The sequence below is a fragment of the Thunnus albacares genome, chromosome 10 (genome assembly GCF_914725855.1).
Source record: "Thunnus albacares chromosome 10, fThuAlb1.1, whole genome shotgun sequence".
In the NCBI taxonomy this organism is placed as follows: Eukaryota; Metazoa; Chordata; class Actinopteri; order Scombriformes; family Scombridae; genus Thunnus; species Thunnus albacares.
Window position 1 is genome coordinate 415312 of NC_058115.1, and position 16003 is coordinate 431314.

General features: G+C 38.4%; 1 protein-coding gene across 1 annotated transcript in view; it reads left to right on the forward strand.

Moving 5' to 3' along the window:
• enpp6 (ectonucleotide pyrophosphatase/phosphodiesterase 6) overlaps positions 1 to 16003 on the forward strand; it is a 63099-nt gene that overhangs the window by 26715 nt on the left and 20381 nt on the right. The window contains exons 3-5 of the mRNA XM_044363799.1: positions 359 to 470; positions 909 to 1050; positions 1157 to 1336. Coding sequence (XP_044219734.1) covers positions 359 to 470; positions 909 to 1050; positions 1157 to 1336 — 434 coding nt within the window. The remainder of the gene's footprint in view (positions 1 to 358; positions 471 to 908; positions 1051 to 1156; positions 1337 to 16003) is intronic.

Sequence of the window (16003 nt, forward strand, 5' to 3'; positions counted from 1 at the left end):
AAAATGTGCCAAAAGTTGGGTAAGCATTCCTGTTTCCCCATTTTTCATGTTATGCGTCATATTTCTGCGTTATATATCTGCTGGGCCTAATGACAGGTGACTCCATTCAGTTTATTTTTAAGCTGCTTAAATCCTATTCTAACCCAAGCATTAAACCACCGACACAGACTCCTGAGCACAAATACCCAGTGATAAAGTTTAAAGTTTGGGTAAGAAGTCAATTTTAAGGCCTGTGTGCTACTATGTGCTATATTTATATCTATAAGTACTGTGTAAATTCTGCAGTTATCTGGTGTGTGTGTGTGTGTGTGTGTGTGTGTGTGTGTGTGTGTGTGTGTGTGTGTGTGTGTGTCTTTAGGCTGCGAGGTGGAGATTCTGGGTGTCCGCCCATCGTTCTGTGAGAAGTATGTCTACAACCCATCTGAGAAAAACCTCACAGACTCAATTGAGAATGCTCTCAGCGTGCTAAGGTAACAAAACAATGACCAGCATCTGTCATTTATCACGTGATGTCCTCTGGTTATCTTTAGCCATTATATGGAGAAGAGCTGTCAACTTGACTTCCTTGACTGGTATGAGGGTAAAAAAAAACAAAACAAGCAGCATAAGACAGATTTTATAGCCACACATTAATTATTAATCATATAACCCAGAGTATGGCTCTGCTGAGAAAATCAGAAGACAATAAAGTGAGGATAATAATTTTATATCTTTCACGTTCCGGATGTTTTGTTGAATGTACATACATCAAAACATTCATACAATACACACAGTATTCTTAAAATGTATAGTTCTCAAGCTTAACGCAAGACCTCAAAGGTGGACATTTTATAGATTCTTGGTTTTCACCTGACTGACAATAATATCAGTGTGTGTGTGTGTGTGTGTGTGTGTGTGTGTGTGTGTAGGTCAGGTCATGCAGACATGGCAGCAATATATTTTGAGAAAATAGATGTGGAGGGTCATCACTTTGGTCCAGACTCTCATCAGGTCAGAGCAGCTGTACAACAACTTGACCTTGCCATGCAGACACTCAACTGCAAAATCAAAGTTAGTAATATCACTAATATTGTTACAATTACAGCTGCTACTGGTATACTTTTCTTGTCATGTGATTTATTTTCATCCGTTTCTGTTGCTTATGATATTCTTGCAGGAGAAGAACATGGTGAAACAGCTGAACATTTTGCTATTTTCAGACCACGGCATGACAAAAATCCAGTGGATGGAGAAGGTCATTGAACTGGACAAGTATATAAATATGTCAGACATTGTCAAGATGATGGACAGAGGACCAGTGGTCAGTCTGTGGCCCAAAGATAAAAAGTACCAACAGGTGAGACTGGAATCTGTGTTTTCTGCTCTGCCATTATGCTCTTTGTGATTAAGAATTTTAGATTAAAAGAGTATAAAATGATTAATTGAGAAACCGATAAAGTGCTAAGATATAGTAAAGATATAAAAAAATACATGAAAAATCAAGGTCAAGTTAAGGAATGCTGAAAGCAAAACTATTTAACTTTTAAATATATAAAAGGTGTGTTATTTATATTTCTAAGCAATAAAAATTTACCCCAGCAACACTAACTTCCATTTTGGTCGGTACAGCCTAATTTTCTGAAGTCAGCTGTGTCAGCTTAAAATACTGTCATATCTGTGTTCCCAGGCAACAAGGTGTAAACAAAGGTTCTGAGGGAAAAGCAAAGACACACCCAATAGCAGTGGATGGCAGTGTTGTGTCACTTTATACAGTAGTTTGCCAGCCACCATGAAAATACAAAGAACAAGAAGGTGACTGCAATAAACATGTCGGAGGAAATAGAACAGGCATCATAAACCGGAGCGTTATCGTAACTTCTAACATTGGCTTTTGCTCTGCATTGGTTACTAGGTTTCATGTGGGGATTACATTTTTCTGTTATCACATGTTAGAGTTAGTTTTATTTAGTGGAAGCATAAGTAACACCAAGTTAGACAGACTACCTCTCTGTCTAGTGTAACCTGGTTTATTTTGTCATAATTACCACTAATTGTAACCGCTTTTATCGCCAGACAGAGTTATCACCCCTTCTGTGAATTATGGTTGCTCATTAGCTCACCAATTTAATTTCTTTAACTTAGCTGGTTATCATCAGAGGAAAGTTAGATACTAGAAGCCATCAGACTGTATTTTCCACAGTGTGTGAAAATGACGTGGATTGTAACATTGGCTGGTAATGTAATCTACATATGCTGGAGCCTCTCTATGCACCTTGGACTCAAGAAGTGATGGTATGTGACTGGGGGTCACTCATCGGAATGGGGAGATGGTCAGCTCACCCCCCTGCTGACTCTGCTACCAGGCCAGTTCAGGTTTTCAAATGTAAACATCAGATTAGACATCAAGTAAGACCATCTGTATATCCGTTCCAACATCAAAGGAAACGGTCCAGGTCACATGGATCTTCTGGGGTTTCCTAACTACCCTCTGGCCACCGGGATCGTGGATGGGATTGCTACATAGGACTGTCATCCAAGGCCGTTTATCGTACCACAAAGCATGCCTGCATCAAGTTCAAAGCAGTGTTTTATCAGCAAAAACACCTGGGCTGTGTTTCATGGAGTGCTTTTTGGACTACTGTTGGAACTCATTGCTGTATTGCCTGTACGTGTCTGTCTGGCCAGAACAATCATTATTGATGGAAAACAGCTGGGATACCGAGTGATTGAGCTTTGGACAAATGCTGGCTCATGGCCAGTTGACGCTCCTACAATGAGTTTTCATCATAACTTACTGGGATATTTTGCAATCTATTCCTCTGTCCTGTGGCACGGACGAGCCCAGGTAGCAGAGCAAATCAACGATCCAGTGGATCGGTCATCTGCCACCCCATTTTGGAGAATAGCAGGTCTCCTCTTCATGCTGCTCCTGCTCTCTGGAGATGTTCAGCTAAATCCTGGACCAGTGACCCCTGGAGTGCTGCAGAACTTCGATGCTGATTTGTGCTCGAATGTGTCTGGGACTCCTCTGGTGCCAGTGACAAATGAGCAGCAACTCTCTGAGCTGGGCTTTTCCCTTAACAGACTAAACTTTGTTAACATGAGGCATGATGTCTCAATGAATAACTTTTTGCTACTGGGCTGTGGAAATCTTGATAGTTCCAGTGGCTCTTTCACAAAACCTGCTGCTGACAACACTGTTTGTTGAAACCCTGCAGTGAGGAGGCAGAGGTTATATAAAACCTTCCAAACTGTCAATCATGCAAAAGTCTTACTGGGAAAAAAATAATGTTATCCCAGCAAATGTCTTTTAACATCATGGGTTTCTATAGGCCCCCTTCTGCAGATGACACTTTCTATGATCAACTCACAGAAGTCTTGAAAAAGTGCAATCTAAACAAAGAATTATTACTTATGGGTGATTTTAATGTGAACTGGGAGGATAAATCTAAGAGGAAAAAACTAAAAATGATCACAGAGAAATTCCAACTAGAACAACTAGTAGAAGGCCCAACTACGACTGCAAAATGCTCCAGTACACACATTGATCTGATATTTACTAACAAACCAGAAAGAATTACTAAAAGTTATAATTTAATCACTGACTTATCAGATCATAACCTAACCCTATGTGTGAGAAAACTGGCTAAAAGTAGATTTAAGGCCACGGCAAGTAAGACAATGATCCTTCAATTCATACCCACGGATAAGCAAGAAGAATTTGTCAGTGAAATTAACAGCTTGAACTGGGATGATGTACTGTCCTCTGATGACCTGGACTATGGCTGTGATACTTTTACTCACAGAATCAACTCTGTGAGGGAAATGTTAATGTGAGGATACAGATAAAATCTAAAAATAAAAACAATTTACCGTGGTTTAATGAAAATTTGTGGAAACTAATGAAATCTAGAGATGCTGCACTAAGGAAGGCAATTAAAACAAGAAGAGACATTGACATGCTGATTTATAAAGGTGTAAGGAACAAAGTTGTCCAAGAGCTAAGAGAAGCTAAATCTTGTTTTTATCTGAATATTTTGAATGAGGCAAGAGGCAACAGTAAATTGATCTGGAAAAACATTGATAATCTCACAAGGAGGGACCCAAAATTTTTAGGAGACTTTAAACTCAAAGTACAGGGAAAGTTAATTGAAGATCATCTTACTGTTGCTTCTGTCTTTAATATGTTTTTTTAGTCTGTATATGAGCTAGGAAAAAAAATTACTTAAAGGAAACTGGATATTGTTCCTATAGATGCTACAGGTCAGGTTTTTCGAGCTGGTAGAGACTAATGAGTTACAAGTGAACAAAATGATCAGTTCCTTAAAAAGCTCCAAAAGTAGAGATGCTTTCCAATTTGACACCATGTTTGTCAAATCACACAAAGATAATTTAACTCCCCCTATTGCTCATTTAATTAACTTGTCTTTTAAACACAGCTCCTTTTCTGATGACTGGAAATGTGCCATTGTCAGGCCTATTTTTAAATCTGGAGACTGCCTTGAAGCCAGTAACTACCGACCAATAAGTATACAGCCACTACTCAAGGTTGCTGAGAAAGTTGTCATTAAACAACTGACAACATTTCTTAATACAAGCAGTTTTGGTCTACATTGTATGCAGTCTGGCTTTAGAGCAAATCATTCCACCAAAACTGCTACCTTGCACTTAATAGAGCAAATTAAATCAAGACTTGATAAAGGAGGAGTAATTGGTGCTGTATTTTTAGATCTGCGTAAAGCATCTGACACAGTCAGTCATGATGTCTAAATATCAAAACTCTCTAAATTTAACTTCTCATCTAGAGCACTGGCATGGATGTCTTCATATTTATCTAATAGGATACCATGTGTTAAAGTTGGTGGCACACTGTCTAGTAACATGAAGCGCACAATGGGTGTTCCACAAGAACTGCAGTTCATCAAGGCCAAATTAAAAGATCTACTAAAGACCAATCAGCTCTGTGACCACTGAGTCTAAACTTCATCTATGGTCTTCTCATAAGCGCAGGTAGTCTTGCTTTTAATTTGACAAGTTTACATTATTTATTTCTAATTGACATTGTGGGTGTATGTGATGTGTTGTTGTGTGTAGCTTTGAATTTTGTATTTTGTATGGTGTGTTCTGTGTGTTTTTTGCTTTGTACTGTTTGTTTTTGTGCTGTTGTATGTTTTGTTTGTTGGGGACTGCGGATGTAAATTAGCTTTGAGCTAACTCCGATGCAGTGCATCTTTTATGTTAAAAACTGCACACTGTCCCAATAAATAAATACAATCAATTACATGTTGGGTAACTCAATAACTGCCTGTTCTCATGGTTTGTCACTCCTGCTGATGGCAAGACCCAATGTTGCTAGTCACTCAGTCAGTGGGTATTTGATGGAAAACATTAATTATCAACTACAGTTTAGCAGACAACTGCTGTAGGTTCATAAGTTGTTTTTATTTGTTTATTTATTTATTTTTATTGGTGCAATACAAACATAGCTAAAGAAAGATATAATGGCAATATAGCTGCAAGCAGCAATGATTGGGGTCCAAGCGAAAAGGGCAGTCTCCAACTTAATGACCATAAGTGAAAAAGAAACAAACAAGGGAGGGAGAATAGTGAAGAAATGAATATTAATAATAACAATAAATATAGCCACAAGCGGCAATGATAGGGATTCAAGCAAGTTGTGAGCATTCAACTTAAAATGACCTCAATAAGCACTTGAAAATATGTTGTCGGCCATTTAGGACTTTGCCACCTGGGGATTCGAACCCCGGACCTTTGCATCCCCAGAGCAGGTGACTTACTGACTGCGTCCCTGGGGAAACATGGTTTCCACTAGGGATATGCAGAGAGCCCTGTATTTGTATCTGTATTTGTTGAACAAGCAAAATTATTTGTATTTTTATTTGTATTTGAATAAATGTGGAAAGAGGCTTAAAAATCCTGTTTTTGATTTTATTATGCTTTTAATTTTAGAATATTAAAGTGTTACAATAAGTGTTCATGAATAAACTATCTTAGGTCCCCACACTGGGTCTCAAACTGGAGTCTCCCAGATCATAGAGGACTGCGCTGACTACTGAGCTAAAACTTTACTCATCACCTCACTGCAGACAGACTTCTACCTATTTATACACCTACAACACAGAGACAGCACACCATGTAATGTGTAGGGAAGAACTTCAATTGCGATTCTTGCTTTGCACTTTTCATTTATTGCCTATTTTTTTTACAACTTAACTTTGTGGAAAGGAGAAGGGGAACAACAGGTTATGGAGAGTCCCTTGGGAGCACTTTGCATGTGTCAGTAGCTCAGCTATTTCTCTGGGTAACACCCCCAACTCTGGGAGTGATGTCCAAATTAGGAAATGTGTATCATATAGCAGGTGGATGTGAATCCCCTCATTGAGACCTGCTTATAGAGGTAACAGCAGAGCAGAAGAGAGAGACTGAGATAGTCTGAGAACATTGTCTGAAAATGATTAACAAATCAAGCACAGTGATACTGAAGCATGATCCAAAGGATTGCGGGGTATGATTTTGTGTCGAAATATATTACAGCTCAGTTACCTGACTCACATATGCAACTCTACAGTAAAGTGCAATAAGTGCAAATGCACAGGAAAAATCACTCTAGAACATGTTTCAAAAGTCTTGGCTCAGGTGGCAGATTTGGATTTCCTAAACCCCCCTCCAGAAAGACAATGATAACAAGACTTGGAGAAGATGAAGAGTCACTTGAACTGGAAAATGCAAAGAAGAGGCTCAAACCACTGAAACTGCTGCTGAATGAACATTGCACCTATGACTTAAGAGCAGGTCCTGGCTCGCTGTAAGTTAACTTTTGAAGGGTATGAACATTGTCTGAACATGATGAAAAAATCCAGCACAATTATACTGAAGCGTGATCCAAAGGATTGCTGGGTAAATGGGATTCAACCCTTATCTACTTGATGCCTGGAATGCTAACCACGACTTGCAGCAAATCCTCAACAAATATGGCACAATTATATACATTATCTCTTACATTACAAAAAACAGGGCGCAATGTCTGAGTACTTCAAAACTCTCATTCAGAATTCAAACAATGACACCATAAATGAATGTGATGAAATAAGGGCAATCATGCAGGCATATTCTAAAAAAGAGAGAAGTCAGCGCTCAGGAATGTGGCACTCGTGCCTGTGGTATTAAAATGACGAAATGTTCACATGAGGTCATATTCATATCAACAGATGATAACTCAGTGAACATGAGTTGCTTCCGTCGCACCAAGAGAATACAACCCCAGAGTGTTAATGTGTGGATGACATCTTTGACCAAGAAATATAAAGCCAGACCTAAAACACCAGAGTTTGAGGAGATGTGCTTGGCTAATTTTGCCTCTACATGCAGACTTGTTTATGGCCAGTGGACAAAGGGTAAAATGTATTACCCCTACTGAATGAGATGGGATTTGTAGAAAAGAGAAAAAATGATAAGCCTGCTGTCATCAGATTTTACCACCCCTCACAGGAAAAGTATCCAGAGAATTTTTACGGCAAATTACTCAAACTCTATGTCCCACACCAATCAGACTGTGAGCTGAAAAGAAGGTGCTTCCCCACATATGTGTCATTCTATAATATTGGTTGGGTTAAGCTACCAAGTTCAGACCATCCTGAAAATGTCAAAGATATTGTAAAACAAAACAAAGACAAATATGAGAAAAATACTGAAGAGATTGAAAATGCTGTTGAAGAGTATGAACAGATTAATAGTGTAACCTGGCACCTGAATCTGAAGTTGTGAGATTGGAGTGTATTAAGGGACTGGAAACAAGAGAGCCAGACCATGAAAGTGAACAGGAGAATGTAATGTACCAGACTGCAGTCGTCAGGCTGTAACAGAAGCCAGAGTCATCAGAGAGCCCCTTGCTCCTGCACTGTTATGCCAAATGTATTTCTTTTACATAAACGGTGGTGCCAGAACAGGGAAGTCACATCTTATCAAATGCACCCGTTCTGAGGCATCTAGGATACTGAGCAAACTGCCAAGACATACTGAGGAGGCTGACATATCAAAGCCCACTGTCCTGTTGACTGCTTTCATCGGAACTGCAGCATTTAACATCTCTGGCACAACACTGCACTCTCCTCAAACTACTGAAAAACCTTAAACCGCCATTTCAAGGACTTGGCAACCAACTGGATGAAGTTAGATTTGATGTTTTCAATGTGGAAAACATTATCACTGATGAAGTGTCTATGGTGTCAAAGCAACTTTTTGCCTGTGTTGATTTCAGCCTTAAACAGTTCAAAGGCAGTCAGAAACCCTTTGGAGGAATGTCAGTCATAGCTGTTGGAGACTTCTATCAGCTACCACCAGTGCAACAGGGTAAAACCCTTTCTGTGCATGAGCCATATGCGATTGATTTATGGCAAGAACATTTTCAGATGATCAATCTGAATGAGGTTATGCGTCAGAAGGATGATGTTGCCTTTGCAGAAATGTTGAACAGGATTCATGTAAAATAAAAGTCAGATGAGCTAGTCTGAAGCAGACTGTCACAAGCCATCACTGAATCAGCAGTTTGTCCAACTCATGTGTTGCACATTTTTGCAACAAACAAGTAGATCCACACAACTCAGCAACATTAGCTCTGCTCCGTTCCCACATCATTACCATTGATGCAGATGACTATAGAAAGGATCCATGAACTGGCAGAATGACAAGATAATCAAACCATTTAAAGGCAATAGAAATGGGTGCTCATGTTTATCAGAAACATAGATGCACAAAATGGTTTTGTGAATGGAGCTATGGGGCAAGTTCTTAGAGTAGTAACCTCTGAAAATGATGAACACGTCACTATCATTGGGCTTAAGATGGATGATGAAACAGCGGGAAAGAGCTACTGTGATAGAGCATCTGGAGTACCTGACAATCTAGTGTACATTGAAAAAGCAGAGGAGAACCTGAAACAGAAGGGAGTGGTATGAAGGCAGTTTCCTAATAAACTTGCCTTTGCTTGTGCAATACATAAGGTTCAAGGTATGACAAGAGCATCAGCTGTATTTTCACTAAAGCACATTTTTGAACCTGGCATGGCTGTCAGTAGAGTGACCTCACTCAGTTGGCTGTACCTACTGGACATGGATGAGAGTAAAATATATGCCAACCCAGAGATCACTGCAGCCCTGGACACCATGAGAAAAGCCAGCTTGGAGAACATGATGCCTCTTCTTCACATGAAGCAAACACTGAGCAACCCTGACACTCTGACTATTGTTCACCATAATACAGAAGGATTGCCATCTCATGTCGACGATACATCAAAGGTCATCATGAACTGTGTCTTGTTTTGTGTCTGACAGAAACACACCTACATGGCTCCTTTGTTGCAGGCAGTCTGTTTTTACAGGGCTACATCATGTCCAAACACAACAGATGATCCTAGACAAACTTCTACAAATGGCCAATAGAGATGGTGATGGAGTTGTTGTTATATGAAAAATCACATTCAATTATGTGAAATTATGTGAAATTCAGGTTAGTTATATTATGTATGAACACATAATATAACTGACCTGAAGGTTGAAGCCCCAGTAAGTGCACTGATTGCAGCTGTATACAGACCTCCAGATTACAGTGTGAGTCATTAATATCAAACTTGGGAAGCCTTTTGGAGGCATTGACAATCATAGATCATCACCCCATCATTGTTTGTAGTGATTTCAGAGGATCTTTTGTCTAACGCAAGTAAGCCAATTTTGCAGCTGTTCTCATCACTTCTGCAACCACAGATAAGAACACACTACTGGACCCCATTTTTGTCTGTCAGCCACAGCGATGTCTACATTCTGATGTAATGAAAACATATCACAGTTATAGCAATCTTGTCTACTGTGTAATATCCTCAAACTGTTAAAGATGTACACTCAGACTTAAAGATAGGTCAGAATCAATGCACTTGTCAATCAACTTAAATCTTTTTCTTTTAAATATTACCACCATTGTATTAGATATTTGTGTAAAAATCTCGTTACACCAATGTTGGAACATGACTAATTGTGAAAAACAAAAGTGGGTACAACATATGATAATTATGGTAAATTGGTGTGATTCAAGAGATCAAATAATTTAAATGTACAATGATAAAATAGAATATATCATAATGATAAACTTTACTGAATTATGAAAGTACACAATATTAAAGAAGCCAAAAAGTCAAACTACAAAAATAATAGTGTAAATACTTTCAGAGTATAGGGTTATCCTCTGTGCAGCCAAGCATGAGCACCTCACCCAGCTGCCCCAGTCACTCTGAGAAGGAGAAGGGAGGGTGGGTTGTTTTGGTGATGAAAAAACAACACACTGCAGGACCACAATTTTATCTCACAACCATAGTAATATCTTGGTTATTCTCCAACAGGTCAGCTATTTTATAAGGTAACTACCTTGTTGAATTATTTTGCCATGTGTATCTAAAAAAAGAAAATGTGTTTGTGAAATTAAGCTTTGGAAACTTCTATATTATGTGGTTATGTCATATTTTTTCAACCAAATGTATTGTTGTGTGGGTGCAATTTATTAAGCTTACTGAGTAAAAGGAAACTTTGTGTAGGTATTGATAGCTTATCTGGATATTGAATTATTTTAGGGTTTATGTCATTTTGGGTAACAATGTTGTTATTGAGCTATACAACATGTTTTGGCCTGTGCATTAATCAGGGTGGGTCAGGATTGATACTGTTTCATTGTTTATACAGCATTTGTGTACAGTTGCTGGCATTTAGGAGAAAGTATGTGTTCTGAATGTAACACATACTTTCTGGGGTAATTGATACCTACCAGCTGATAACCAGTACTTTCAGTCCCATCTAGTTCTTTAGTACCCTCTCTGGCAGGGTGGATGGCCTTGCCCAAGTCTATAACTGAGTTTAACTTGACTTTTTGTCAGGTTAGTTTTCCCTGGATGGGATATACAGTTCTCCTATGTGCTCTGTGTCAAAACTCTATTAAAGCACTGTGAGGTACTGGATCACTTCATAACAGCCACAGACCAAATACTGCAACACTAGCTTAATGGTCAGAACCATTACTTCACGGAGCACACATAAGCATGTTCTAATTCCAGATAGTTACAAGCTTTTTTCAAGGCAGAGGTACAGTAACATATGGCAAAATTTTGCCTCACCTGCCGTCTGGTCATCACACACTGGATCTGTTTATAGCAGCCCAGACATCATGCTGCCATGGACCAGATGTTGCACTTCCTGGGCCACACGAGACATGTTTCACCTCTGTCAGTGCCAATGTTTCCTCACAAAAGAACATAAGGTATTCAGTTATTTTATTTTTAATTTAAATTATGTTGTGCCATTATCTATTAATCATTAATTGTGCATTAATTCAACAGGTATTGATTTGTGTATCACATTGTCTAATTGTAATTCATTTCTTATATCAGGTATTTTCTACTGTAACCCCCCCATTTCACACTGGAGGGCTACACATAACTAAGTGGACACCATGGGTGTTTGCCAAGTGCCACCATACGGAAAATTGTTTTCTGCTGTTCAGTGGTGTTCAAGGTATTCGATTGTTATGTATTATATACATTATAAAGCTGATTTGTTGAATCATATTAAATTTATTGCAACAACATACTCTTTTGACAGTACCAGCTCCAGCTTACTGCTTCCACATTACCATTTGTACTCACACTGCTGCATACAATAGAGCCTAAATACTATTGATCCTTTCACAAGTGATCAGGCATACTACTGCAGGGAAACTAACTGCCACAGAACAGTCATCACTTTCAGGGTGACACTGTCTCCTTGGTGCAGAAAAGTTCTTCCCTAAATTAGTTGTAAAGGTAATAATTTTATTTCCACCCCTGTAGAACAAGATCTGTGTTTTACCAACCAACTAACAAAGACACTTTTGACACACTGTTTGTGCAAGCTATTTTAAGTTACAACTATAAGAATGTCTATAAGAATGTCATATTTAAAGTGTCTCACTGTTTTTCTTTTTAGGGCTCCTCCATAACATTATTGTGATGATGTCAACACTCCAAATACTGAACAGATAAGTGGAAACTTCAGTTCTACAGCCACAGAGAATGTAAAACATAATATGACAACAGCCCTTTACATCTTCAGTAAGATACTGTGCTCTGGTTACAATTTTGTTTCCTTCCAACATTGGACAGATACAACAAGCGGCAACATGACAGTATACACTGCTAACCCATGGACAAAATTATAGCTTCTCTGAAAAAGAGGTGATGTTATATCTTCTTTTTATTTTCCCTGATATATATATATTATTTATATATTTTATTCCACATTTTAGCTCCTTGGTGTATTTCTTTGAATGTTGTTGTATGTTTTTGTGTTTTTCTGTGTATAACAAGCTTGTAACTAATTGCTAATGACCATTCCCCCTACTGGGATTAATGAAATTGTTTTAAATTTGAATTTTGAATTTGAATCTCATGATTATCAGTTATGAAGTTAAAAAACACATTTTCATGTACTGCAAGAATTAATGTTTGCAAAAACAAAACAGAAAAAATAACATATAAGGATGGGTGATACAGTTGTTACACAAAGTTCATTGATTTTGTGAGCCAGACAGTCTTGAGAAAGTAGGAAATAACATGAATTCAAACTCCAATTACAACAATGCTGTTGTCAGAGCCATCTTTGTCGACCAAGATAAAAGTTGCCTGTTTGGGAGATCAAACCTACCACCTACTGTTTGCAAATCACTGCAACCACTGAGCTAACATGTCTGACAGTTTAGTGTCCCATGATTCAATTTTCATCTCTAGACCTTTAATTGTACAAAAAAAATAAGACTTGCTTGTATAATATGAAAGGGAGCAGGAATAGTTTAGCATCATGATAAATAATAAACATATCAACCAACTTCAATTATAAGAATAGTATTTCAAAAAGTGCTGCCCTGGGCATGAAATGAGCCACCCAGGAATCCCAGTAACACAGCACAAGTTGATATTTGAATGCCCTAAAACTAAAGCCTCTAGGTCATAGATTTGAACATTATTTTCAAAGTATTTGTGGTTGAGCATAAGACTATATAACATGTACAAAGTGTTTGAAGAAAGAAAGAAACTGCAAGTTTATGAAATGGTAGTGTGAGAAAGCACACAGCCTGCAGATTGTTGGATTCTGGGCTCAGCAGCACTGAGCCCAGAATCTTGTCTTATCTCAATGCTGATCACTGAGATAACATGGTTCCTACACAACAATCTGCACAAGTTCCGATTTTCTTAAAAATTGCTTAGCTGACCAAAAAAGAAATTCTAGAGACTGTGGTTGCAGTAAGCCCTCTTGCACAGGCAGGACTTGAACCAACACCATATGACCTCTAAGACCCATGTTCTACCAACTGAGTTAATTCCCAACACAGGGAATGTTGCCTATAAACCCACAAAAAATAAAACTTTTATAAGGACAGGTCTATTCAGTACTCAGCCAAATCCCAAACACCTGATGATATTGTTGTTATTGAAATATCAGTTTCAGGTGTTCATTTGGCTTTCTGTGGCACATGATTGAAAGCCCTGATATTAGCCTAAAATGCTAATAATTTAAATTCCCTTGCATCTGTGATACCTTCACATTTGTAAGAAGAAGTAGATGTTTTTTGACTTTATCCCATTATAACCAATTTTCCAGTGACCCTGTTTTCTTGTTATTGAGGAACTTAACTTAAATGTGCTTTGTGAGTATGATTGTCTTGTTTATTTGTTTTTTTAGCAGGGCTCTGACTACTGGGAACAAGACCAGATTCCCCCTATTCCCGCCCTCACTGGCAGTCAAGGTGTTGGCTACAAGCCCCCAAAAAAGGGTTATATCCTGGAGCTTTGATAATGGCTACAAGGCCGACATCATTAAAAAAAAACCTACTAATTGCCGTTAGTGATGGGGACAGTGTAACCAAAGTCACTCTTTCTTAAGAATTTGCTGGCAGAGTGGCAAAAGGCAACACTTATAGGATAAGGGGTTATAGCCTTTGAGGTCAACTGCCACAGTTCTACATCAGCATAAGCTGTAAAACCCTGTTCTTTGAAACAGCTCCCCTTGAATGCTCACCAGCCTTGCAGGCTTAAACGGAGGCTCTCCTCAACCAACCTTCTGTGGTCACCCACCTCAGGGTGACAGACTTTTTCCTGGCTTCATTATGGCCAAGGGTCGGCTGGTGGAGGTCAGTAAACATTATCTTACATGTACTATCTAGCTTTCATATATTGGAATTATTAATAGCATCTTCCATTTAGTGAAAGTGGTAATATTGTCTTGGGTTTTTTGTCCAGCTGAGCTCAATCAAAAGAGTAACTGTGGCCAGACAATATGTCCCCCTGAGGACTACCACACTTGAACAGGTATGCATTTCATTCTGTAAAGTTAAAACTAAATTTTAGTTTTCAATTTTCTGTTTTCAGTAATGTTTTCCTCTTGTAGTTAAAACTTAATTTCACTGAACAAGTTCATTTTAATCTATACATTTGAGGAGATTAACAAAAATCAAAATGGGGCACAACATGGTTTTACTTGGTTTTGGTTGTATTTTGTACCTGAAGGCTATTTCTTTTGCTGTACAGGATGACATGTGTGGTGGTGAGGCTGCCCTGCTGGACATTAAAGTGGGTGAGGTGGCTTGCCTCACCCACTTAGCGGGGACACACTCAGACTGTGGATACAAACTCCAGTCCACAAACTACACCAAAAAGTAAGTGATACATGATGATCTTGAGGTTAAATTCAGTATAGCAATGGATGCCCCCTTGCCTGTAACACTGCTCAAACAAAGCTATGTGTAAAACCTGTCCAGACTTGAGTGTGCATAAAATGTTTATGGTATGAGTATGCTTTTAAAACATGTTTGTCCTCTCTTTTCAGGAGGAGGAGAATGCCAAAGGGTTGCAGTGTGTGACCATTTTGGGTGTCCTGGAGGAGAGTGAGGGCTTCAAGGTGCATCTGGACACACCAAAGGGTGACCAGGTTTTCAACATCAACAAAACCCTATGAGGGGTTCAATTTTTCTGACCTAACTAAGTTACCAATAGAGGTCCAGGTGAAGTTGTGTGACCAGAAAGTCATTGATTTACAAGTTTAAGTTGTGGCTTTATTTTTGTAAATTCCCAATGTTCAGAAATGCCAAAGAGGAAGTATTTTTGTTGTACTTCAAACTCTTTTGTTGCCTCATGTTAATACTACTTGTAAAAACTTATGTAAATGTTTGCAAGTGAAAATTTTGTTTTGTTAAAATCTTTGGCTTTTTCATGATGTTTCAGAAACTCAAAAGGTCAGTACAAAGATTTGGAGCAAGATTTGAAGTTGAAAAGCAAAATTGTGCTTGTATCTCCAAATCACACATCTCTATCGATGACCTGGAAACTCTGATGTGTGCATTTCCAAATGCATGTTTAAGTGGGGTCTAATGATTGGAGTTGTTGTTTCTTACACTGCAGGAGGTCAAAAAGACCTTGTAAGTACTTGTCACTAAAGTATTACTCAAAGCCAAGGTTGCATTTGAAGCTTAAACAAACCTGAATTCTACTGGCACTGTAGAAACTTGAACAGAAAACTTTAGATGCTATATTAAGAGAGTGAATGCCCTTAATGGCTCTCTATCTTAACATGTAAAACAAGCAATATCAGATTTTCATACTTACACTTCTCCTTGCATAGAAAATAAGAGCTGCAACTGTTGGGCCTTAGATACAAGTTTGGCTATCGGCAATAATAAATGATTATCAAAGATAATTGATTATTAAAATCAATAGAAATTAATACCGGGGCACCATCCTGGAGTCAGGGAAAAAGATTCAGTCTCAAAATGTACTAAGCCATCAATTTGGAACTCTGATTAGTAATTAACTTAATAACTATAACCAAAATTACTATATCAATAGTTAGTTAGGGTTGAAGGATTCTGGAGTTCTTGGCAGAGCAGTGGTTGGTTGTACAACATTAAACAGACCGCATGTATATCCAAAAGCATTTAT